Source organism: Phalacrocorax carbo, chromosome 22, assembly GCF_963921805.1.
Source record: "Phalacrocorax carbo chromosome 22, bPhaCar2.1, whole genome shotgun sequence".
NCBI lineage: Eukaryota > Metazoa > Chordata > Aves > Suliformes > Phalacrocoracidae > Phalacrocorax > Phalacrocorax carbo.
In genome coordinates, this window is record NC_087534.1 from 5,026,741 (window position 1) to 5,052,566 (window position 25,826).

Below are 25,826 nucleotides of genomic sequence, written 5' to 3' on the forward strand. Positions count from 1 at the left end.
AGAGTCATCGTGCTGCCACTTCTCCTCGTCCCCGCCAGCCCTCCTGGTGACACAGTCCCACGGGCCTGTGTTCGTGTTTCAGGTGGGCACATCTCCAGCAAGGAGCGAGCCTTAAACATCCTGTGTTGACTCGTTTGCTGATGGGCTCTAAAGGAAAACGCCCAGTATCACTGGTTTTAAATAGACAGCTCCGTCTGCAGGGATGGGATCGTGCAAGAGGCCTTTTTAATGCTCCTGTGGCTGAATCATGGAACGTAAATGTCTGAGTCACCGCAGATGAATGCGGTGTTTCACGTTGGTGTGAACTGAAATGGGAACAACAGTGTCTTTATTAGAAGAGCTAATATTTGTGCTCATTATGGGTTTCATTAGATTTTGAAGTGAAACAATCCAGAAGAGTTCCTTTTACAATGTATATAATCAGGCTATTAACATTTGAATGCTGGGTTTTTAATGGGATGCTGGTCTGGAGGGAGAGGAAGTGAAACTTCAGAGGAAAGCGATGTACCCCGCTTCTTGGGTGTTTACTGCCCGTAACCCATCATCTTGTTGGTTTGTTTTAGCCATCTGACTCTCCTGAAATCCAGGAGAACTTTCATGTAATTGGGATTTCTTGGTTTCTACATTTTTAGAAGAAAATATTGAAGGGACTGTCTGCTGTGTATCCCTTTTGCTTTCCTGTAGAAAGTTCTTTGCTAATCTGAGCTCTTCCTTCTCACAAAGGTCACTTGTCCCTGAGGAGTGAAGCCTTTACCCTGGTTTCTTCTGGTTGCTGCTGTATCAGATGGCCCTTCTGCGTTATTATGGGAATTTTGGACATTTTTTACTTGTCCTTGCTGGAAATGTGGATTTTCCTTCATCCTAGATGTGCAGTTGGATGCGGGCTGAGGTTTTGTCTACTACTGCCGGCAGAGCTGAAGCAGCCTTCCTAGGCAGGGTGCTAAACCCCACGTGTGGGTGCTCCGTGCTCTTCATGTGCTGCTGGCAGGGAACTTGGGCTGGCTGCTTTGTCCTGTATTTTTCCCCAGCTGTGAAACAAAGCACTAGGGATGCAAAGGGTTACTTAAGAGCATAGTAAGTACGACTGCTCTTAACGCTCTGTCCTTGGGTTAGAGCTGAGACAGGAACATCTTTTTGCGTTGTGTTTACTGGTGCAGAATTTGCTCCTTTCTTTCCAGAGCTGGAAGTGGAGGATGGATGGGCAGGTTTGTCTGGCCGGGAGTCCACCTTGAAAATAATGATGTTGGTGTTACTTTGGTTTGAATTTCTGCTGTTCTCTGAGTTTTGTTATCCCTCTCCTGGTGGGGTTTTTGTTCTTTCTACCCCAAAGAGGGGAGAATTGTGGCTGATGCTTCTAAAGGATGTTTGAAGCCCAAACCCAGTTGCAGTTCAAAATGCGGATTTGTATCTCTCTGCTCCTTCAGTGCTGCAGCGCTGTGTTTCGGAGGCAAATATTAATGCTTCTGGTACAAACTTCATTACGAACGCCTTTGCCAAGTAGTCTTGTTATTCTCTTTGTGATGGTTCATAAGCCCTGATCAACGATACAGAAATGTGAAAGGGCTTTATTGCATTATTGTCTTTTCACAGCCTATTGAGTTATACGCGGCACCACAGCCTGCGTAACTGTTGTGTGCTCTTGGGCTGCAGCCACTGTGAATTTAAATGCATTAGTTTAAGACTTTTTCACGGAAAATTAAGCTAATGTTTCATGTTTTACTAACGTAGAAATAAGGGGTCAGGCATATGACTGTGCTGCTGTGCTTTAACAACCTACCATGCGTCATCTGTTCTGCAGCAGAGCTTTGCACTCTTAATTCACAGCAAATGCAATATAAAATGCAATGGCTTTAATCTCCTTGTAAGTCAGGCAAGTGTAGATGCAGTGTTTAGGGCTCTGTAGTGTTCCCAGATGCAGGGAGGATTTTTTTCCAGACCTCTTTCCAAGCTGGACAGCTGATTTACAGACTTGGAGAAGTCTTCCAGCCTCTATCTCTGAACTTTGTGGGTCCCTGCCAGATGGCAGCATATTTAAATGGCTTTAAAATGGCTTTTTCTTTGTTTCGAAGCAGAGAGTCTTAAATGAGGTGGAGCATGCCTGTGAATCAGTAGGTTAATTGCCCACAATGAAAATCAAAAGTACTTGGAAGACCGACTGTTGTGGGTGACCAGACAGAAACGCAGGCTCCCCTTCCGAGCACAGAGATGCCTGGTGGTGGGAGGCTGAGAAGAGCGATGCTTTCAGAACGGCCATATGGTCCGCGCGAGGGAGGAGAGTGCTATTTGCTCCTCCGCCTCCACGTGTCTGTTGATCCCTTGCTCCTCCACCTGCTCCTGCCGCCGTGCTCTTGCCGCCCGTGGGGACGGCGGTCACCTGCTCAGCAGGCAGGGGTGCAGGGCGAGCGGGGTGCAGGTGGAGAAGGTGCAGAGGGTGTCCTGCTTCCTCCCGGGTCCTCACGGCTGCGCATCGGCAGAGGAGGGCGTTTGCAAGTTGTCCGATGGCATGTCCTGTATGTTAGCGGAGGAACCAAGAGCATCAACGTCTTCCAGGTGTGTTTGTGGCTTAGGTGGAGTTTTATTAGATTTCACAACTATCCCCTTTCCCTTTCCTGGGGTGTGCTGGCTGCGAAACTCCCCTCGCCCCCGCTGCGACATGCGTTTGTGAGCGGCGATCGCCGCCGCTGTGAAGCGGGCCGTCATTTGGGTCTCTGTCCTGACTTACGTGCGGCATTGATCGCTCCCAGCTGCACCAGCCCAAATTGACAATCTTGGATTTTGTTGTTTCCAAGAATAGATTTTTTTTTTTGCTGTTGGGACTGCTGCAGTAGTGAGCTTGTCCTGAACTCTTCCTGGCTGCCTGAGTAACGTTCAGCGATACCGAAGTACTGCGGCTGCTGGCCTGAAAAGGACAGGGACCTTCAGGGCTGTTGCAGATCTTGGTGTGTTTAAAACTGCTTTTTCTTACAGCCCTTCCTACAGTGAACAAACCTGGATGTGTCAGATGGATTCAGGTTCCCAATTAGTCACCGGTGTGATGCTGCAGCGAATTCCTGTATGCTTTGGAAAATTGTTCTTCCTTTTCTCCTGAGTTAAGATAAAGCTTTGGGATGTTTAAAGTTTTTCCCGCTCCTCTGTGGTGTGATGTACGGGGGTTGGATCTGTAGGTTCACTGAACTCCTAACAGAAATTTTGATGAAAAATTAAAGATCCAAGTGGACATATTTAAACTCTGGAGATATTTCTTACTGTGATGCAAATGTTGAGGAGGGGGATGTTTGTTACCTTAACCATCAAGATGTGACACGTGAAATAAAAAGTAAACTTTTACTTCACTTGATAAATTTAAATTTTCCTTTGTTAAATTTAAATTAAACATGAAGACACGCTCCTTGCGCCTACCTTTTTCTAGTCACTTCGGTGGAGAGAGGAATTGCTATGAAATTGTATTTTTATTACGTGTCTGGCTAGATGCACATCAGCTCAGGCACTCTTTGAAATTCCCTTTGCTCTCAGGATAGTGCAGCTGCTACATCAGTTAGAGTACCACGCTTTCTCATTCATCACCACCTTGGTTTGTGTTTTGCAGGCTCAGGTACGCTATTACCTCTTTGATCCCGTTTGGGAGGTGAAACCCCTCTGTGTATTGGCGTGCGTGGTTTCTCCAAGCCCTTCCTTGAGCTATAACACCCTGGTCTCCCTCTCTTCTCGCTCCCAGCTTTTCTTCTTGCTAAACTTGACGCGAGGAAGGAGCGAGGGGTGTTGATGATTTGGATTATGCAGCTAAGTGGCTGGAGCGTGGCTGGCTGTCTCCTCCCCTTCCTGAGCTTTGGCCCTAGCCAGCTCGGCTCTGGAATGACAGGCATTCCTGCGTGAAGGGAGCTGGCACGGACGCCTATTTATGAGAATCAAGTGCCTGGCCATGGGGTACGGGGAGAACAGGACCTGCGCTGGACCGGCAGACACCCGTGCTGTTGCCTGAGAGTTGGCAGCCACCTCCCTTGCCAGGCTCCTTCCCAGTCCGAAGCGTGGATTTATAATTTTAAAGGACTAAAGTGCTCTCTCAGGGTAGACTTTTTTCCTCTTTCCCCCTCCCGCCTCCTCTCAGAGAGCTGCTTAGAAAAGAATCTAATGGGGCAGCCACACTTCTCGAGACCGGTAAATCCAGCTGCTTTGGGTGAGTAATGGAGGGCAAGGGAGATGGAGGAAACTTTGGGGCTGTGGCAGGGCAGGATTGCAGGTGAAACGGAGGAGTCGGGAGGAGTGGAATGCGGGGCTTGTGTAACCTGCGCCCGGCTCGGGAGCTGGGAGGAGAAGCCAGAGAAATAACTCCATTTCCTTCCTTTCTCTTAGTCATGTCACAAGCAATTGCTGTGCAACATGTTCTGTTGATCTCCGGGCAGGCTCTGAGCTGCAGTTTTTAGGGATAGCCTCTGCCTTGCATGGCCGGGTTCAGGGACACGAGCTTTGCAAAGAGCTTGGACAGCGGTAAAATCCACCTGAGCGGGGTAGGAGCCAGCCCCGATAGCCTGCCTGGATCAAAGCTGTCCAGAATTGCCTCCGTGTGTGTGATGACACCCAGCTTTCTGGGGCAGCCGTAGTAGTTTCGGGGGGAGAAGAGGCTTGGCAGTCACCTTCCTGCCTGTTTCTTCTCTCCACTCTGCGAGGTGTCTGAGTAACTGGCAGGCTGTAGCAGGCACAACCTTGCTTTAAGTGCTGGAAGTAGCACCGCTTCCAGAACGCTGTGTGTAGGTCAGTGTTATTTCCAGGTCTCTGTCTTAGGTGCTGTTCCCAGCGCTGGGACTGCCATGCGCGGACTATAAGAGGAGACTTTACGCATTGTGCCGTTCCCTTTTATCTCATACAGATTTGCTGTCAGCTGAGTCGCTTATTCTCATCCGTAAAGTGGAATGATCTGATTTTTAGGGAAACACTTGATGTTTACACGTGGAGAGCTCCCCGAGTTAGATTATTTTTTTTTCATTCTCTTTCACCTTTACAACTTTGAACCTACCAAGTATTTTTAGGGCTCAGATTAAACCAGTGATTCTCTCTTCTGCACCCCCAGTTCAATCCAGCTAGTCTTGTTCAAGAGCTGCTAAAAATAAGTGGTACTGAGAGAATGGGAGGGAGATGTAAAACTTCAGTCGTCTTCATACTGTCAATGGACATTAACAGCATCTTCTCCTTGGATTTACGCGCTGTTAGAAACCGACCTGTTCAGTCTTGGGCTCTTCCTCTCATCAAGGACCAGAGGCAGTTGTGATTTTCAGGGGAGTGGGCTCACTTGGTGTAATGACACTGTCCTTTGCCACAGACTGGAGGCCAGCGGACCTGGTGTTTCCGCAAATGGTCGTTTGCTATCGGGAATCTTTTTTTTTTCATGGCACAGTTTGCATAATGTCTACTGAATAAATTGTGAACTTGAAGAGACGGTTCTTGCATTAACTTTGACAGGATGCTGTTGAAAGTTACACTTGGAAGATCATGGTGATGAGAACTGTACAAAAGACAGGGAAGCCGAGGGCTGGGACTATTTGAAGCTGTTTTGTGACCACAGTCTTTTATTGCTTTAAGGTCAGGATTCTCATCTTCCCTGGACCATTCAGGAAACACACATGAAGTTTTTAATGCCGTTACAGGAAGCTAGGAACATTTACCTAAAGTGCTTTTTTGATACTTGAACCTAAACAGCATTTCCCTCAAAAGAGTCTTTGTTTGCTTTTTGAGTTGTAGCTGTTTGCTGGAAAGCTTCTTGGATTCGTAACTGCTCTGTCCGGCACAATAAAGCTGAGAGGAGGGAGCCGAATTATTCTCCAGTGCATCAACACTGTTTTGGCAACGGGAGGGTTTGTTGCAGTCCCACAGTGTGAGCCCGTGAGGATCCCGCGCAGGCTCCCTGCCGCGAGGCAGCGGGTGCCGCTGTAGCCTTAGGTCCAGGCTGTACCGCAAAACCTGCTCCTGAAGGGACGGTGACGGTAGGTGCGTAACGAGCAGCCACATTCTCAGCAGAAGTTCCCGATGCACCTTTTGGCCTTGTGGTAGCAGAATTTCAGGTGCACGTGTAACTTAGGAAAACAGAGGTGATTAAGCAAAAGCGTTCAGAGTCGCTGCGTGGCATCGAGGTGCCTGATCTGTCTGAGTGCTTTTTAGCTCTCAGCTAAGCATTTATGCTGTCTTTTGCTGTAGCGTAGTCTCGCTGCTGCAGTTCTGTCTGTCTTTGAGCCTTGAGGCTATGACTGTGAGACAGAAATGCCTGGTGAGCTCCTTGTGAACAGAAACTCCTGGGATTTGTGGAAATCCTGTAGTAACTACTACAATAAGAGGTGGATCAGGTTCTGGGTGAACTGTGGTTTGCAGATGGAAAGAGTCTGGCTCAAGCTCATGATTTACACACTATGAAAGTCCTGTTACAAAGCAAAATACTGATGCTTTCTTGTTTCCTGTGCAAGGATGTCTCTTAAAGAATATAAAATTTAACAGATCTTAACATCTCTGAAAAGGACTGAGGACTGAGGTAAAGAGCCTGTGGTAGTGTAGGCAGTGGCAAGATGCATCATCTTTTGGAGCTGAAGTCTGCTCCACCAACTCTTGGATATCTGCGGAGGTAATTCAAGTAGAAAAGCAGTGTGTTCTCAGTCTTTTCCGAACGGCTTCAGTCTGCTGTCCTGTCCGGGGGCTCACTGACCCTTCATCCTTAAAGGATTGTGCCATTTTCTTCATGAACACTGCAAATCGGTACTTTCCCTCCCAGGCATACAGCAATAAAATACGAATTGTCAGCATCTGGGATGCAATTCTTTGATTTCTTCACAGCCTTCAGCCTTCCTTTGTCAGGGTCTGTAACTTGGATCTTGAAGTGATTCTTGGCTTATGTAATGGTGTGCTAGTTAAAAACAAAATAAACTTCTCCATAGCCGTGCTGGCTTTTGATGGTGTGTGGCCTGAGTTAAAATGGTTTAAAAAATTCACCAGGACTAATTCTGCAATGACCTACACTAGATGCAGCTTGGGTTTAATTTTTTTTCTTAATAATGTGTATCAGAGGTGCCCGTATCTCTCGTACTGTTGCAGGCATCTTCCCTGTGAGAGATGGTCCTTAATGAAGGAAGGGCTTTTTGCTTATTCTTGTTGGTACCTGAACTCTCTGCTGTGCCTTTTGCTAGGCTGGTAGTGCGTTGCTGTATGAAAGGGTATTCTGGGCCTTGATCTCTGAAGATGAGGGTTAACTGTATTTGCTCACGTAATGGCTTTTCCTCCCTTAGACCACGGTGTGACCATTAAACCATTACATTTATATGTTGGTATTTCCTAAAGGTCAGCTAGATAGCTGCTTGCTGTTGTGAGTGTCCCGTGTGGAGGGCGATGGTATGAACATGTCTGGTATTTTTATCTGACCCCACGGATCCTGGCTCTGCTGGTTTGACCCATTGAGAGTAGTGGTAGAAGTGAAAGCGTTACCATCTTTAATGGGAATGGCTGCCCCAAGCCTGGCAAAAGCTTTGGGAGCAGATGACACGTGCAGCACCGCAGCCATTTGCTGACTGCGTGACGAGCTCGGAGACCAGCTGCGAGTCTCTGGGTTCTTCCACTGAAATGGTTTCTCTTCTCTGGAAAGAAACACTACAGCAGTAGCTCAACACCACCCATGTTCTTGCACAACAGTTTGCACCTAACACGAGGTGCAGGGGGAGAAGAGCTTTTTTCCGTCTGCGTTTTAACGGCAAGACTTGGGTGTAAATGTGTGTAGCAGTCTGCACGGGGAGGGTTTGAAAGACCAGCTGGCCAGGCGTACTGGCGGAGGGCTGCATCCCTAGCTGCTTGGCACTGCTGGAGCTTTCTGCCGCCTTGTGTCTCCAGGCTGTGCCAATTTTGTGACGTTTCCCTAGACTATTTCAGTCTAAACATTTTGGGTTAACACAAATCTGCTGTTTAAACAGCTCAAATTCACCTGCTTGTTTTGATGGAACAGGATCAGGGCATGTTAAGTGTTTCAGAGAGAAGATCTGAAATGGCAGCAGGCTCTGGCCGGGAAGGTGGGAGACGGCAGCCAGGGCAGCGCTCCCAGCTGGGTCCTGGGGGTCTCTCCGAGGCATGGCAGGTTGGGTGCTCCAGGGCATCTCGAGGGGGAGCACCCACGCTAGCCTGGGGCAGCGTGCAGAAGCTGCAGCAGTTGTTTTGTTCTGGAGGTTTTCCTCAGCCGGGGCAGTGGGGTAGGCACGGGGTGCTGGTGGGCTCTGCGGGGCTCTCCCTGCTTCAGGGTCACTTTTCTGAAGTGGGTACCTCGTGTAGATCGTGCAGAAGGGTTAAACAAGGTCATGCTTTGGCACGGGGGTGCGTTAGGGACCTGCTTATTGGAAAGTTTCTAATGGGGACTCCCCTGGGTTCACCTGCATGACCTCATTTAACCTTTTTCATAAATTTTAAATGGGTTTGCCAGCCTGGGACCGTGGTGAAGGTGAGGCTGGTCTCTTGGCCACAGACTTGCCATGCAGGTAAAACAGCTGTGGTGCTGAGCGAGGACCGGGTTGGGTGAGGGCAGCAGCTTCCTGATGCTTCTCACCCTTTGCTTACAGTCCAGTTTGTCTGTTTTTGCCCCGTTTCTTTCCCCGAGCAGCGCGCTGTGGTTCGGTAGCAGTTTCCCAGTGCATGACTCATGAGGAGGGGTTTCTGCCTTGCATTGCAAAGCAGCTTAGGGACCCTCCTGTACCTCGTAGAGCAGAGCAAGGGGAGGCACAGAGAATCCACCTCGCTGAGGTTCCCTTCATGGTGAAGGCAGCTTGGGCAAGAAATGTCCTCTCTGCACCATTTCAAGGAAATCTGAGCTGGAAATGGGCTGTGAGTGGAAGGGAAGGTCCCTTTCTGAGGGAGTATGAGCACTATCTAATGTGAACAGTCACTGAACAATGAGGTTATTTAAAATACAGATCCGTAAAGCATACCTACAGCTGCTGATCCACCCGCTAATTAGCAGTAAATGCAATTCATAATTGCATCACCACAGACTGTTTTAAATGTCTATGTCCGTGTGGTAATTATGGTACAAGGCAGAGTGCTGCGGAAGGGCATTACAGGCTCTCCTGGGCAGCCTGAGCTGCAGAACTGGACTGAATCTCACTTGTATCGGGGAGGGAAGTTGCTTTCATGGCATCGGGATTGCCCGGTGGGCTGTAGCGGTATCGGCATGTTCACAATGCTTAGTAACCTGGATCGAGTTTTATTCTACACAGAGCAAAGGGGGTGGTGAAAACGATTTGGACTGTGGTTTTAGACTACGAAGGGGCACATGCCATGCCTGTCTCGCCCTCTTGTGTGGCTGTTTTTAGACATGGAACTGATTATAAAACAGTGAAAGCGAGTGGTTTTGTGTTGAACAAGACCTGACGCACGGCCCAAGCCTACAAGCAGTTGACATCATGGGTGGTGGAGCAGCATGGCAGAGGGGCAGGAACTGAGTTACTAGCTATTGATGCTGAATATCCTTGTGAAACCCAGCTTTTGTATTAACCTGCACAATTGCAATTAGTGGCAGTCAGGTACCTGGTGTGAAACTCCACCCTGAGATGGTATTTGACTTGACAGCCAGACCTGGACTGCAGGAGCTGCTGAAAGAGGTTCTGCCTGGAGTAAAACCTGCATGTGGGCTCTCCCCCACCCTCCCTGCTTTTTAGCTGCTCCTGCTCTGGGGGTATCGTGTGTCTCCTGCAGTTTCAGCTCATCCTTTCATGGCCACTGTTCCTCCGTAGCCGCTCGGAGGTGACTGTGGCGGGGGAATGCTTGCTCTTCTCCCTTTAATTGGTAAAGGAGACATCGCAGCTTGCCGAGGTCTCCGGTCATTAATCTGTGGACCTGATGGTTGAGTTTTCTTTTAATAACTTATTTTGCTTAGTGCAGCACTCTGACACCTTGGGTGGCAGACAGCGCATGAGTTACATTCCTAAGAGCAATTCAGGGAAGGGATATATACAAAGTGAGCTTGGTACAACTGCCTCCAGCGCTGTTACTGCTCCTTGGAAAGGTGAGGGAAGCGCCGCTGCGTGGCACTTGGGATCCAAATTCAGCCCACAGCTTGTGCCTGGCGAACGGTCTTGCCTGCCTGGGAAACTTTGGGAACGCTCTGTTGAACAAAGTGAATGCTGCTTTTTAAAATTACATGTACAACTCCAGGGCTAATGTTCTAGTCTCTGAAGAAAGTGCCTCTAAACATCTAGACAATTCCTCTTGAAATGCCTCCCCCCCCTTGTATCCTCCCTCCCTCCCGGCAGAAAAAAATCACAGAATAGAGCCGCAGAAAATCAGATCGGCGCTGACATTTTGTATGTTACTTTCCACCCAATTTCTCTCCTGTTATGAAGCCAGATTTCTTCTTTTAAGAAGCGGCTCAGATCCTGACTTGATCTTGCTTTTTCAAATAAATGTTGGCTGGCATCAGCTTTTCACTGGTTCAGAGTGAGCATTCTGTTAGGGGACTGATTAAAAAAAAAATACAACCAACAGCCAAACAGAAAAGCCCCATCAACTGTCTCTGTGTGAAATCTGGAGCTCTGTGAGTGAGAGCAGAGAAACCAGTATAGATCTGGAAGGGTCATGCATTTTAGGTAAAGTCTGAAATGGCCACAATTAGCTCTGAAAAGCCTTTTTTCCCTGCTGGCTAGCACAGTGGCACTTCCTTGCCACTGCAGCCTCTTGGTAAACTGGAGCCCTGGGTTGGCTTTCCTCTTCCTCCATCATTTGGTTAAAGACTGTGGTTCTCACATGTGATCTAGATCCTTCTACTGAAACACTCACTGGTTTCCCTTGTGCTGTTGGCAGGTCTCTGTTGCTCTTCTCCTCCCTGTTATTCAGTGATCTTCCATTTCACTTGTGCTCAGACTAAAAAATTGGGATCCATCTGTGCTGCAGTGTTGCCCAGTGACAGCCTGTCCCCAGCGCAGCCGGCCCGAGGCTGCTCGGGAGCCTGTGGCTGGGGCTCCCCATGCTTGACACCTCCTGGGGTCTGAAATCTCATGCTGGGAAGTGCTACAGGGGCTGCAGGTAAAGCTCCACTAAACAACTTTCTTTTTTTTCTTTCCCCCTGGGTTTGGGGTTTTTCTCCCTCCCTGTCCTGAATCTGCTCTTTCCCATGTTGACAGAATCTGCTTTTTCCCATCTGGATATGTATCCTTGGTAGATATTTGTAGGACATTGCAGATAACGTTGTTAGCTCTTTGTCCTGTGTGCAACATGGCTTTCCCCTAAAATTCCTTTCCCGATCTCTTAGCCTCAGGAGATGGGATTCTTGGCTGAACCTCCCGTGTGGCCTGGGGGGTATTGTCTTTTCTGCAGGCACGTCATACAGGCTTGTCTGAAGTTGACTAAAAGGTCTTTTGTGATCCCAGAAGTCTTGCAAACTCCAGAACGTTTGACTTAGAGGCTCAAAAATCAGACACGCAAGTGCAATTTGTAACAGGCACCTCAGCCTGCGGTATGCGGTGTTTGGCAGGACTGCGTCGTAGGGCTCTAGGAAGTCTAGAGGCTCTGTTCTTGATATTGCGTGTTTTAATGGATTTCTGCGACACAGCTTGGGTGCTCCTGTCTCTTGCAGTGCTGAAGCCAAGGGATTCTCTGCCTGTAAATTATGACCATGAAGCAGGCCACCAGCTGGCTTCACTTAGGCTGTGTGCACGCCGATTTTTATTTCTTTTTTTTGCAGGCATTGCTAGATTCTGCTGGTTTTAAGTGTTCCCTTATGCTTCATCAAATACCCAGAAAACAGCAACAACAGGCAAGCCAGAACTGACAGTCACCGGCTTAGCGTTTCGTGCTCTGGTTCTGCTTTGCACGTCGCTTCTTTTTGAGCTTTTCTGTTGCAGCGAGTTGGGGATTTTTTGTGCGTCCCTTCCCGCCTCCATGTCCTTCTTGCATTGCTCTCTGGAGACTTCGAGTACAGTAGGTGGAGCGCCGGCCTGTATTGTGTTGCTTTCCTGTGTAGTTGTTGCTCTTGGCCAGTGTTGCTGGCCTTCTTTATAGAGGGAAAAATCAGAGAGGCTAAGCTCTAGCACATACAGCTGTTGTAGTGGGTCTGGTAATTTCAGTGTGTGTAGACAGTCTGGAAGGTATTTGTGTTCGTGTAATTACTCGTGTCTAGCACAGTTGCTTCCAACTGAAGATGAGAAACTGCAGCAAAGTGACTTGTGTTCCTTGGGCGAAGCTGTGACGCTGCAAATTTAAACTAATCCTGGTTTCGTTAGAAAGCCTATCGGTTACCCTTTGCGCTGTTAACATTGGAAACCCCACTCTTGTCTCCCCAAGCTAACGTGAGGCGCTGACGGGTTACCTGAAGGCATGGAGTATCGCTACCTTCTTTGCATGAATGTGCGTCACCCAGTGTGCAAAGGGCAGGTCGGTGGGAGATGGCAGCTTTTATCTGCCGCACGAAGGTAACTTCTTTATTCTTTTCCGTGCAGCTGAAGAGGTGGATCACCCCCCGACTGATGCTGGCATGGGGGTAGATGTTTTGGAATCGGGTGACACCACACCTCCCACAAAGCGGAAAAGCAAGTTCTCGAGCTTTGGCAAGATCTTCAAACCCTGGAAGTGGAGGAAAAAGAAAAGCAGTGACAAATTTAAGGAGACTTCGGAAGGTAATTGGGGTGGGTGGGAGTCCCTTCTTCCGCTTGGGAAACCTGCCGGTAGCCATCTGGCTAGTGAGAAGGGCTTGCTGTCGCAAGCCTGAGTTCTGGCATGCGCGAGAACTTAAATGTGACTTTGGTGATGGGCTGGCACCTGCAACCTCTCCAGAAACACCTTGCCATGGAGGAGTAGTTTCAGACAAACAAATTCCTTTCTTGCAAAGAACCTCCCCAAGCAGCTGTGGGGAGGGAGGGTCCACGATCACCAGTCAAGTGCGAAGTGCAGGCCTGAACGTGCAATCCCTCCTCCCTCCTCTTAATCATGCAAAACCAGTGACATTTGAAGCCCTTTTATTTCCTCCAGAGGATCCCTTTAAAAAAAAGTATCTTCTTGAATTTCTAGCGTACCCTGTTTTCTGAGTGCTTTTTTTTTTCAATTTAATATCAGTTTTAGAACGAAAGATTTCTATGCGAAAGCCAAGAGAGGAGCTGGTAAAAAGAGGGGTTCTGTTGGAAGACCCTGAGCAGGGTGAGTCTGCAAATGAACTTCTCCTCCTGTCTGTGTTCTGTGTAGCTGATCTTCCTCTAGCGAAACCTCACCCTTGCAGCCGTTCTTTTATGGGAGACAAATTTGATGGCTCTTTGCTAATGTGGTTCCTGTCTGTCTTGCTCTTTTCAATACGCTCTCTCTGACCTCTTGCACCTGGCAAGGAAGGCAGGCTGTTCAGCGAGGAAGATGTTGCTAAGAAAGCGCAATGCCCATCTTGGACATCTTCCTGTCTGCTGCCAGCAAGGAGGGAAGGGGTGTTCTGTGTGTCACTTCCTATCCCGTCCCTCTTGTACGTGGCCCGCTCTAGCTGCCGTGTCGTGTCCTGCTAAGCTCCTCCATCACCCTTGCGCTTACCACCTCCGGCTTGCTCTGATCACGTTCCAGACCGCACTCGAACCACTGCGGGAGAGCCGCTGACCTCGGAGCTCAGGTTCGAAGGCCTTAAGCTTGGCAAAAGCAACCAGCTGATGACTTTTGAGCTACCTGGGAAGGGGCGTTTCCTCAAAGCTTATAGCTGAGATGCTTCATGGTGTGATGTCATAGTTAGTCATGGCTAAGCCTACTGAAGCTTGCCCTGCTGTCAAAGAAGTCTCATCCCCTTTTCTATCATCCCTGATGTCTCTGAGTTAGGGCCATCCTGCTAAAATAACTTTTCAGGCAGATCGGGTCACATTCTAGTCACCTGGCTGCGGGTTGGGCGACGTGGGTACGAGGGAGGGGGCAGGAACGTGTGGCGGGAGAGCAGCCCACCTGTCTGGGCAACAGCCTGGTCTTTGGCTTGAACAATGTATAACTGCACCTCAAAAGACGTACTGTAAAGGCAGCCTTAATCTAATGGAAGTTTCAGGGTGGTTCTAAGAAAGATGCAAAGTGGAAAAGTTGAGGTGAGAAAGTGGTTTTCAGACCAAACCACTGAAAGCAAAACCAAGAGGAAAAGCCTTAGCACAGTTGTTTGCAGCTACGCTGTAATGAAAGCCATCTACAACTACCCGAGGGTGTAAATGCTGGGCTGGAGGAAGAGTTCACTGGTGTACTGGTGTGTGAGGTCACGGGGTGAAACTGTGGAAGAGAGATCAAAGGCTTTGCATAACAAACTTCCAGCTAGAGATGACAGAGGAGAGCTCTTCCAAACTGTAAGGGTGTAACAGAAGCGTGGTTAAGAGATGGAATTATTTTGTGCTTTGGGTCATCTGATCTGGCTTAAGAAACAGAAGATGGCTATAGCCTGGACAAAGTGCAAATCCAAGGTATGAGGCAGCAGTTGGTATTGTCAGGAGGGTTAGATTAGAAAGCACATTATCTTAATCCTTTCTATGAGTTTAAGACACTTGGGCAGTCATAAGACGGAGGTGGTAGGTTATCGTATTTGCTTGCAATTCTAACACCTACTCTTACAAGGTCAGTTAATTTTCTTAGGCAAGTTCTTAGGAGAAAAAATGCTCGAAATCCTTTGAGACAAGTGAGTGAGGAGGTAGGGACGAGGTATAGCAGAGGCTTTCAAACCCGGTACAGCTGGGAGGTGAGGCCCTGCTGCTCCCCGGGCTGGTGGTTAGCAGGTTGTGCTGGGCTCACAGTAAGGAAAGAAGATAGCGGTGGACTGTCTTGACCTTGAAGGAGGTCACTGGAGCTGACGTTGAGAGTAAGGTGGTGTCAGAAGGCCATCAGGAGCCTTCTGCGGGTGCTGCAGCTCCCTGCCAGAGAAGGGCATGCAGGGTTTGAATGGTAAGGAAAGCTAGATCATACTGTTCCTGTCTCCTTTGCTGAAAGCTTCAGCTGGCCAGAGGCAATTGCTGCTATAAAAAGCTCTGGCTCATCTCTTAGTTTCAGCCCTGCCTGGGGAGGAAACTCCCTCTTGTTGCTGTCTGTATTTCCTGCATTTCAGGGAAGGGCAGCTAAGCGAGGCGGAGCCGTCCTCCATCTCCTCTCAGGAACCAAGGCTATTTTGTTGCAGAAAAGAGCCTGGGGAGCTTTTTGGCTTCTTGGCACCTTTGCTTTTAGCTTCTGAATAACACCGGGTTAGGGAAGGGGAGGTGTTACCTTGGCAGGGAGAGGAGAGGTGAAGAGGGCAGTGGAATAAATAATCAAAAATGAGAGCAACAGAGTGCGCTGGGGTCTGACACCTGCGGGGGGGTGGGCACAATGCCACATACTGCAACTGCTTGAGAGATGGTAGTCTGGAAGTCCTACGGCTTTTTCATCAAATTGGTGATGTATCTATTCAAGTTTTCTTGAGCTGGAAAGCGGTCAAAATGGGCAGTGGCCCATTAGAGTGGATGCAAAGTCTGATCTTTGGGAATAATATTATGAAGAGTTTGTCCTGTCAGGGCAATTACAGAGACAGAGAACGGTTGAGTATTTCCTCAATGTGACTGGGGCTTTAAGTGCTCTCAAAAGCGTGGGCTGAAAAGAGGATGGGGTTGTTTTTCCAAAAGAGGTCTTGCTTTTAATGTTTGGGAAGCTCTGTCTGTAAAGGCAAAAATAGTCAAGATGAACTACATCAGATTCTGGAGATGTATCTGATGAAAACAAAGGTTAAAAAGTGGGGAAATACGCCTTGCTGTGGGATGTTTTGGGTAGAGCAGTGATTTTTGTGCCAAATCCAGGGTAGAAACAGAAGGAAACTAGAGGTGCTTCAACTGATTTTAAGACTTTATCAAAATCTATTATTGCACGTCCAGCAGATTACTTGACTAGTTAGTGTTGGATTTTGTACTGCAGCAGAGAATTTGTGAATGCTCTAATGGTGGGTAGATGCAGAAGCTGCTGGAGGTTTTTAACTGTGATTGCAACTTCCTTGGGCTGTAGCACAGCATTAGGCATACTGGTCTTAAATGCAGTAGCATCCTTTCTAAACAAGGTGGTAGATTAAGAGGCTGCTGAAGTAAAGTGCTTGATGGGTACAGTGCTGTACTGTTTTGCTTGTTGATAATGAAATCAAGGGCTCTCAGCTTCAGCTAGTCAGTGCTCCGGGGCTCTCCTCTGCAGAAGGTAGACTGAAGACTAACGGTTTCAGAAGCCAGAGAGAGGTTGGTGCGGATCCGTGGCAGTTCAGTCAGATCAGCCCTGTCTCCTCTGTCTCATGCTTTCTGAGTGTTTTCTGTTTGCTTCTCTCCCCTCCCGTGCCCTTGCAGATGGTGAAGAACCAGAGAAGCTGAGCCCACCTGCACTGAAGAATGGCCACACAGTCCCAATCGGTGGTCCTGGGCTTTGTAACCTGGCCAGCCAGGAGGAGGAGGCCACAAAGCCATCCAGCCTTAGGAAGCCTGTTCCAGCTGAGGAACCAAAGAAAAGGCAGGGTAAGAAACCAGATGTGTACAAAATTGGTTGCTTCAGATTCTCCACAGACCAGTTTTGAATTCTCATCTGATTCTTCCCACCCTACTCTGGGCCCTCCAGAATCTTAAACCGAGCTGTCTCACTTTGCAGGCTCATCCAGCAGCCACTCGGGGCCTGAACTGGAACCACCTCAGGAGCAGTATGCTTCCAGACAGCCTGTGCTTCCTCCAAAAAGACCTCCGTCCACTTCCCAGGAGACAAACGAAGCGCAGGCGAAGGATCCAGCACCCGCCAGCAGCACTGCAAAAACTGCACCCTCCACCACAGCCCCTCTTGCGGCAAAGACAGTCAATTCCACAGCTGCCCCTTCCCCAGCCCCCAGGACTCTGCCCCCAGCTCTCGTCAGTGCCAACACTACTGCTCCCACGAGTACCACCAGCACAGCTCCTGCCAAACAGCCGCCTGTCCCTCCTCCCAAACCTGTCAACAGAAATAGCAACTCAGTAATAGGTAAGTGCCTTCTGTAAGCTGGTTTTTGTACCCTGGGATGTTCAGGAGCCCTTGCTCTGAGATCCTCTTCCCTTCGTAAGGGAAGATTTTTAGTATGATGCAGCAAACATTATCGTGAATGTCTGACCATCTTCCCTGAGTCCAGTTCAGTTTGGACTCCGAAGATCTGCCAGTGTTTAGCCAGAGCGCACGTGTGCTGAGAACAATAATTACTGCATCTTCTGCCACGAGCTGTCCAGTCTGTCAGACGTGCGGGTTTCCAGCAGGCACCTGCAGGAAGGAATCCCTGCCTGCTTTTGGTAGGAGTGTGTGGGTGGTGCAAGGAGAGGGGAAGGCATTTCTCTGTCAGCTGTAAGACAGGGCCTTTGAATGATGATGCCTCACTGAGGGCTGGCTGGGATTCAGCTGTGGACAGCTGGGGTTGGTGGGTGGTGTATGAGATTTTTGCTTTGAGGCTGTGGTCAGTGAGAATTGATGCTTTTAGCTGGGCTTTCGGAAAAAAACACAAACCCAAAACCAAACAAAAAAATTTGCATCGCACCAAACGATTTCTATTATGGCTGTCACTGCTGGGCCGTGTGGTTTCCACTTAGTGCAGAGAGGCCAGGAGATGGCAGGGGTAATTCAGACCTCCCTGGTTATACTCGGGCACCTTCTCTAAGGTCTCTGGCTAGGGTATTGCCATATTAGTCTTATCCTTAAGTCTTGTCCCATGGATAAATAAGCTCAACTGTAATTTGAGCTAAATCTACCCACTTAGTCTGTCTTTATCTCTCTAATTTTTCTAACCAGAAGATCTGTGGAGAGTTTCTTAAAGCTGAAGGAATCCCCACCCTCTTTGGGGAATTTTAGAGGTCTTAAAGGTACAACATTGCTGGAGTAAATGAGACAACTTCCATCCAGTCACTGGGCTGTTCGTATTTCCCAGCCCACCTGCTAATCTTTGGATTGGATTAGCAGAGGCTGGTACAGATCAGGAGGGAGGTTCCCGGGAAGATCAATCAGACAGGTCTGCACTGTTATTGCAGAAACCAGAGGCGTTACCCAGGTGTGGTTTGGGAGGCAGTGGTGGAAGCTTAGATCGTGTGCAAGTTACCATCTGAAGCAGCCTAGGCCACTGCTTTCAGTACAAACTCCATCAGTCTGTTCTGCTTGGGGCTTCTTGCTCGAGCAGGTTTTGCAAGCAACCTTGATATGGCATTAAACCCTCCCGTATGCCAGACCAGCTTGATTAGTCTGACCATGCCTGAGCAGTTGGTGAAATACTTTCTTGTTTTCTTTAAGCTGCTTGCATACATCACAGATGGTATTTGAAATGCCCCAGCACTAGTTGCAGGGGGTACAAAAAATGTGGCTAGAGACAGCAGTCTATCAAACGTATGTTCAGACCCAGCCTGCTTCTCTCCCCAGCAATACAGGGCTGGGCTCGGTGCAGCTGCAGGGCTGCGGAGGAGAGCAGCCAGCCCCTCGTCTGTATCCTGGATGAGAATGCAGATGCAGAGAGGCTTTGCAGCTCTCTGCAGGGCCATGCATCCAGCATGATGGAGCTGTAACTGCGGCACACGTGCAGTCATTGCGGTGCGGACCTTGTTTTGTTGCTTTGGATAAACAGCAGCAGTGGAATTGGCTTCATGAGCTCTCCACAGGTCTTTGATGTATGCTCTGACTCGGGCATGTGTGTGCTTTTGTGCTGCTATTATAACCTAAGGCAGGGGAGGACTGTGAATGTGCAGATTGCCCCTTTGTTCCGTCATGAAGATGTTCCCTTATGTTCGCTCTCAGGGTGGTTCTGGTGTGTCTGATGCAGTAGCTGAAAATAAGGCTTGGGAAACGCTTGTGGGGAGTGGGAATTTAATCAGCATCAGCTTGACAAAGCAAGTGGGGCAAACGGTGCTGTCCTGCTGTCCGGGAGCTTGGCGGCAGCCCTGGTGCTTGGTGCCGCTGACAGGTTTCAGGAGCCACAGACTGGGCTGGAGCAGCAGGTCTGGCCGTGGTGGCACGTCACAAGAGGTGGCGGCAGTCATTGCACTGGGTTTATCGCACTGAGGGGAGACAGGCTGGCCCGGGAGGATGCTTTGAGCGGCACCCAGTCCTTCTGTCTCCTCTCCCTTCTGCCAGCTACTTAGTCCCTTTCAAAATCTGTCTACGATTGCCCAAAGGTGACTCAAGCCTGGTCCTGCCAGGCTTCAAGCACTGCTTAGGAGATACTGGATTCCCTCTGGGCTGAAGTTGATGGGAGCTGAGGGCACTCTGTGTTTTGTACAATCTGGCCCTTAATCTACAAGGGGAAAGTCTGAAAATGCTAAACATCCCAAAAATGCTCCCACCTCTCTCCAGTTATGCAGCCTTATCTCAGTGAAACACTCGCCGCTTGCAGCACCCTCTTGTGGTGTCTGGTACTGCGGATTCCTCCCAGCTCCGCGCTGGGGCCGCCGCTGTGTGACCGTCACTGTGTGACGGTCACCCGCTCCAGGTGAAACGTGGAGTAAATCTGATCCTCTTCAAGCAGGTGGGCAAAACCTTTCCGAGCCCGAGAAGCCATCGATGTACGAATGTTAAAGGCAGCAAACTTTTGAAGCAAGAGCAGTCTTTGCCAGTGCACCTTCATCCCTAGGAACCAAAGGGTGTTTAAGGAACCTGAGGTTGCCTGCTGCAGGAGTTTTCCATGATATCACACCATCTCCACTTCTCCCCCTCTCCCACCCAGCAGAGAAACTCTATGTAGACTCAAGGCTCTTAAATATTTTTGGGAATTTTACTAGTTGTTTTGTAGTTGCAGAGAAGCTTATGTGGGGCTTAAGAAAGCGCAGAGGGGACAGAGCAGAAACTCATCCTCAAACACACAGGAACCGCTGGCAGCAAGGTGTTCTTGGGCTGGGTCTGGCAGATGAACAGAAATGGGGAGAGCGCATTGCTGCTTGCAATTCTGCTGACTTTTGCCTTTGAGTAAGACTTCCCAAAGAGTTTTTCAATGTGCAAGGGAGCTTTAAAGACAACTCGAGTCTGGGGTGTCCTGAATGTCTCAGATTCCTTTGCAAACTGATGCTGTAAATATAGCCATAAAGTGCCCTACATACCTGCATTCCTGGCTGAGGCAGCGTGCAGATCTGGGTGAGCTCCATCTGCTGTCACTTGGGGGCCGGTGCTGTTTCTCTCTCTCCAAAGCAGCAGGATGCACAGACCTCTCCAGCCTCCTTGTTCCTGGCTGCTCTCCCAAGTCTTACCTTTGCTGTAGGAAGGGCAAACAAGAGGCTTGCAACCTGGTTATTTCTGGCACTGTGTTCTAGCAGAAAAGAAGCAGAGGTTGCTTGGTTCAAGGCTGAGTGTTTTGCCATGCTTATTCCATGCTGGTGAAGGATATCTGGAAAATGCCCTGTTAACTATAGTGGCTTTTGTGTTTTTTATTTTCAGCTGAACTTTCTCAAGCAATGAACAGTGGTACAGGCTTGTCTAAGCCTTCCCCTCCTCTCCCACCGAAGAGAGGCCTCCTGCCTAACAACACGTCGGAGGCAGCTATCGCTCCCAAGCCCCCAAACGACAGGACAGTGACAGCTAATCGCCCCACGCTGATACCGACACACATGACCTCTGCTTACCCGCCACCCTCACCTTCGCCACCCCTGCCCACACACATACCCCCTGAACCCCCGCGCATGCCCTTGCCTGCCTCCACCCCTGTCTTGGACCCTCCACGCTCCCTGGACCTACCCAAAGAGACTTCTCCTCCTCCTCCTCCTCCAGAAGACTTCAGGTCCTTGGAAACATCGAAGAGGACGGCAGAGCAAGGGTTTGGCGAACCTCACGTGCTGCCTCGCCTGCCCCAAATCCCATTGCACATCCGTATCCAGCAGGCTCTGGCCAGTCCTCTGCCTGTCACCCCGCCTGCCGAGGGGTCGCACAGGGCTCACTCGCTGCTCTTCGAGAACGATGGCTTTGGAGAAGACAATGGCACCCTGGGCAGGACGAGGTCCCTGCCCGTCACCATCGAGATGCTGAAAGTGTGAGTACCTCCTGTCCGTGGGCGCAGTGAACACCCAGCAGTGGTGTGGGTCGCACTGGGCTCCGACATGTTGCTGTCGTACTCCCCGCTTCAGCAAGGAGGGCTGTGGGCAGGGCTGGGTTCTTTGCTGTTTTTCGCAACAGCCTAGAAACCATTTTGCCTGGTGGCTGAATCTGTGTTTCAGCCTCCTGGGGGGCCGCAGTGCATCTTCCCCATGAAATTAACCCTGGTTCTGGGATTTTGTTGCTCACAAAGGGAAATGGGTTCCAGACTACAAACACAGGCTGATGCCAGGAATCCAGGCCTGGCCTGTCTTTAATTGCATCAAGACAAAACAAGGTCCTGGATTCCATCCATTTGTGGCCTTCCTTAGCCTTTCATTCTGCAAAACAGAAGTGGGTAAAGGACTGTTTTGTATTATAACAGAGTTGAACCTGCAAGTCCCAAAGCAGGGGGGTGGGAGGGCTGTTTGGTTCTGCAAAGAACCTGCCTCTGGCATTTCCTCTGCCAGAGCTCCCTGCGCTTTGGCGAGAGGGAACGGTGCAGGGTCGTGGGGTGGGTCTTGCGTCTCTGGTTCCTGGGCTACCTGCAGACTTGCCTTCTGCAGGCTGAGGAGAGCTGACAAGGCGTTGATCTCGGGCATATTCCCCAGCCTCTGATGTAATAGTGTGCTTTTTGTTAGTCCAGACGATGAGGAAGAGGAAGATGACCAGGAAGAGGAGCAGAATGCGGGTCCCCGTGTGTATATTGGAGATGTGCCATCTGTCACAGTCATCCCAAAACTGGTACCCCAGGTCCTGCCGGAGGAGCAGGAGGGAGATGAGGGGATGAGCGACTCTGACTCGGAGGGGCCCATCCTGTACAAAGATGACGAGGATGAGGAAGAAGACGAAAGCCATAACAGTAAGGCTTTGACACTGCAGATGGCTGTTTCTCTGCTGAGCTCATGCCTGGCTGTATTAAGATCTGGATCGAATTGCTGGTTCACACAGTGCTTCAAAGCAGCTGGTTCTTGGTTTCATGATGTACCACATGTCCTCTTCCTCAATTTTTCAAAGGCTGCACAGCCAAACCTGTATGCTCATCTGCTGAGATGCACCCCCTCCAGTTGCAGATGGCTCCTGCAACAGCTTGTGCTGTCCCACCCCTTCAGGTGGGATAGCATTAGGTGAGCATGTGGGCATCACGCAGAAATGCTGGCTGTTGCTGTAGTGCCTAGCTCTGGCTAGCTCTGGAGCTGAAGTGCAGAGCTTGGAAAGCCAGCTCCAGGAGAGAGCACAACTGCCAGAGGCACGTGGCTCATCTCGCTGTGCTCAGGCACTGCAGTCTTCATTCGTGTCCCATCGCTCTTCCTCCTCACAGGCACGCTGGCTAACAAAGTGAAGAGGAAAGACACGCTAGCTATAAAGCTGGGGAACACAACTGCGCCGCAGGAGGAGAAGGTTGTCTTCCCTCGGAAGAGCAAGGAGGAGTGGAACGAAATTCGGCACCAGATTGGGACAACGTTGATCAGGTATGAAGAATGGAGGAGGGTGTTGGGATTGAGCCGCTGGCCCAGCGTGCGAGGGGTGGGATTGGACAAAGCTGTTGCCTCGTCTAAGCAGCCTGTGCTGGAGTGTGATGGGTGGTTGCACGCTGCTGCTGGATCAGGGCCGGGAGGCAAAGCGTTGCTTTTCCCCCTCGGTTGTAACAGTTGGAAGTTCCTCCTGGAGTTGAGCGATATGCCCTGACAGGCCCTGTTTCCAGATGTTTAATGGACTGTGAGGGGAAAATCTCAAGGACTACAGAAACGCTTCTGCCATAAAATATGGATGGCGTATAAAGATGTAGACAGATGCAGGCTGAGTGCTGGTGCATTAGGTGGTGGATTAAGCTGGGGCTGCTGATAGTCCAGGCTCTTGCCATCTCCCTTGAGTTCCCTGCGAAGTTGTCTCTGAGCTATTGAGAGGCTGTAGCGCTTTCCAAACCTGTGCCTGCGGGTGAACGGCTGTTTGAGTGGAGGAGAGTGCAAAACGGGGCAGCGGTGATCTCCACTGGTGAATGAGGGGTGTCGAGGAGGCTTTCCAGTGCACTGAAACCAAGCAGTTGTATCCTTCGTCCCCTACCGATGAACGACCAGGTAAAACATTACACACTTGTCACACTTTTCTTTAGGCGATTGAGTCAGAGACCGACAGCAGAAGAACTGGAGCAGAGGAACATACTTCAACGTGAGTAATGCTTCTCTAGTGGTCCTAAGTAATAAGTTTGCCTTTAACATTGTAGCCCAGGTGGACCTGGAATCTGCTTGAAATGTAGTGACAGAGGACTGTGCTTTGGTTAAATCGCTGTAGGAGAGCAGTTCCACTAATTTTTCCCAGTACTTTGTTACTGTCAGAAACCGGCTCTGGATAAAATCAAACTTTAGCAGAGGCACCAAGCGAATACAGTTCAAAGCATCGTGTTATAGAAAGGCTACCTGTCCCCTGCCTGACGCCTCAGGGAAACGTACATGAACTGGTTAAGACTCTGGTGTTACACAGCAAGGACTGTTAAAGGTGTTTTTGTTTGGGCTGGGCTTTTATTTGTGGTCCAGACATTACAGCATTGTACTGCATGATCCAAAAAGCAGCAGTTTGTGGCTCTGTCAGTGGTGTTTCTCTTGGCCATACCTTGTTCTGCAAAAGTTTTAAATAAACATCTTGAGGAAAGGGAAATGTCAGTTCAGGAAGTTTCCATTTAAAATATTTATCTGTGCTGTTATTCTCTTTAAGCTATTAGTATAATAGCTTTGGGTAGAAGCAATCTGCAAAGCGGTTTGGATGTATTTTGACAATATGGCCATTAATCTTTAACATACAGAGGGCTGGAGAGAGTGACTCATCCGTGCCGTGTGAAGGCCCCCATTGCCACTGTCAGCTGGGGGGTGCTTGGTGAGCGTAAGGGTATTGAGTTGGACTGTGCTCTCCGCCTGTAGCAAGTGCAGAGAGGCCACGGTGAGCTTTCAGAACCATAGATAATCTGATATAGCTCGATACTCTCCTTTTATTCAAGTCCAGAAAGTGCTTTTCAAAGCCTGTGATGCTTATAGGAAAAACTCTTTTCTTTTTCCCCTTGGCAGCGAAAAATGAAGCTGACCGTCAAGCTGAGAAGCGAGAGATCAAACGCAGGCTCACCAGAAAGGTACTGCTGGCCTCCGTGCTGTGATCGCCATCTGGCAGAGCTGTCGGGGATGGTGGTGGCTATGAGCACAGCGTAGCTACCTTGCTGCGGGTGAAGTCACGGGGCTATTGTGTAAGCGTCCCCAGTGCCCTCTGACTGCAGTGACTTTGGAACGTGGACTGTCACCAACGGTGAGCCGTTGGCACCGCAGCCACGTTTGTCAGTGATAGATCTGAGCTGGCATCAAGCGTAACAAGCTAGATGAGAACTAAATTTGGCACCTGGCACTTGAAAGGTTTGCTGGTGCTGGCCTGGCTCTTTTTAACACAGTACTTCAGTGGCCACGACTTCCACACCAGGCTCCCCAAAATCCATTTCTAAAGTAACAACAGCGTGGGAGAGGCTGAGCAGAGCAACAGCTGCTTTTAGCTGTTACGTCCGAGTTACTCGTGGTTGTTACTCATGGCTGGGAAAAAGCTTCCCAAGGGTCTGTGGGTATGAAATGTGGCATTGCTGAAGTGGGGAACGGGCTTGCTTGGTTTAGGGGTGTCACGCAGGGCTCGCCCTTCTCACAGCTGTTCCCAAACCCTTCAGTGTTTTCCTTCTCCTTGGCAACGTGGCCTCGGTTCTGCACTAGCCTGGCCTCGTGATCCAAACGAGATTACACTGTCTGTAAGAGGGTTTGCCTCTTCCCTTGCAGGCTGTGGGTCAGACCCAGTGAGGAAACTGGTTTTAGTTTTGCTCAGGCTGCTTAGTCCTGAACTGCTTTTGTGGACAAGGCACAAACTAACTCTGTTCTTGCTGGTGTTCAGCTTAGCCAAAGGCCTACAGTGGCAGAGCTGCAGGCCAGGAAGATCCTGAGGTTTAACGAGTATGTGGAAGTAACAGATGCTCAAGACTATGACCGGCGAGCAGATAAGCCGTGGACAAAGCTAACACCAGCTGACAAGGTAACAGGGAGCGCCCTGTCCCCAGGCAGGGGGAGGGGAGCTGGATCGGGATGTCCCACGCAAAAGGGCTGAGCCAAGGAGATTTGCTCTGTTCCTTTTGCTTCGCCTGTGCATCTCTCCCTCTGCCACCCCACCAAGCACCACCAGTGTCCCTTCACCCACGTGTGCTGTACCCAGCCCTGCTTCCTGCCCGCTCTGTGGCGACGAGGAGCCCAAGTGGGTACGGTCTGCGTGCCAGTGTGGCCTCTGCCTCGGCTTTGAGTGATATAAGAGGATGCAAGGTGCAGGGTGTTGGTTGGAGGAGCGCGCTTCCTTGCAGGCTGAGGCAGGCCTAGGCAAGAAGCTGGCAGGGAAGTGATCTTTCCTTGTCTTCCCTGGCCACTTGTGGGGACTGCCCAGTGGGCGGGGGGTCAGATTAAACTCAGCCTAGTGTGAATGGACTGGGATAGCTGGGGTGGCTGCTGCAATCTGAGCTCCTTCCTTTACCAAAGGAGCTGTGGGACTCAGCCCTGCCTATCAAAACTGCTCTTAAATCGTCACCACTGAAAGGTGATCAGCCCTGAGCAGGGGCGTTGGAGGTACAACACCTTCTTGCCATGCCTCAGCTCACCTGATATGGGAGAGAGGGTAATATGTGTACGCCTTAGCAGGAGATAAAAATAGATCTCTCCCTCTTTGTGTAGGCTGCCATCCGGAAGGAGCTGAATGAGTTTAAGAGCTGTGAAATGGAAGTCCACGAGGACAGCAAGCAGTTCACAAGGTGAGTGAGAACATGTTACTTGCTTAGAGTT

General features: G+C 49.7%; 1 protein-coding gene across 8 annotated transcripts in view; it reads left to right on the top strand.

The window, feature by feature from the left end:
- PHACTR4 (phosphatase and actin regulator 4) overlaps window positions 1–25,826 on the top strand; it is a 68,590-nt gene that overhangs the window by 40,744 nt on the left and 2,020 nt on the right. For 6 of the 8 annotated variants that reach the window (XM_064471489.1, XM_064471490.1, XM_064471491.1 and 3 more), the window contains 11 exons: window positions 12,444–12,620; window positions 13,057–13,137; window positions 16,290–16,454; window positions 16,585–16,944; window positions 20,356–20,944; window positions 21,627–21,847; window positions 22,307–22,457; window positions 23,099–23,154; window positions 24,045–24,106; window positions 24,898–25,035; window positions 25,719–25,795. In XM_064471489.1, the coding sequence (XP_064327559.1) occupies window positions 12,444–12,620; window positions 13,057–13,137; window positions 16,290–16,454; window positions 16,585–16,944; window positions 20,356–20,944; window positions 21,627–21,847; window positions 22,307–22,457; window positions 23,099–23,154; window positions 24,045–24,106; window positions 24,898–25,035; window positions 25,719–25,795 (2,077 nt within the window). Of the gene's footprint in view, window positions 1–3,864; window positions 4,175–12,443; window positions 12,621–13,056; window positions 13,138–16,289; window positions 16,455–16,584; window positions 16,945–20,355; window positions 20,945–21,626; window positions 21,848–22,306; window positions 22,458–23,098; window positions 23,155–24,044; window positions 24,107–24,897; window positions 25,036–25,718; window positions 25,796–25,826 lie in introns of those variants that run through there. The other 2 variants (XM_064471488.1, XM_064471496.1) reach the window with 2 other exon arrangements.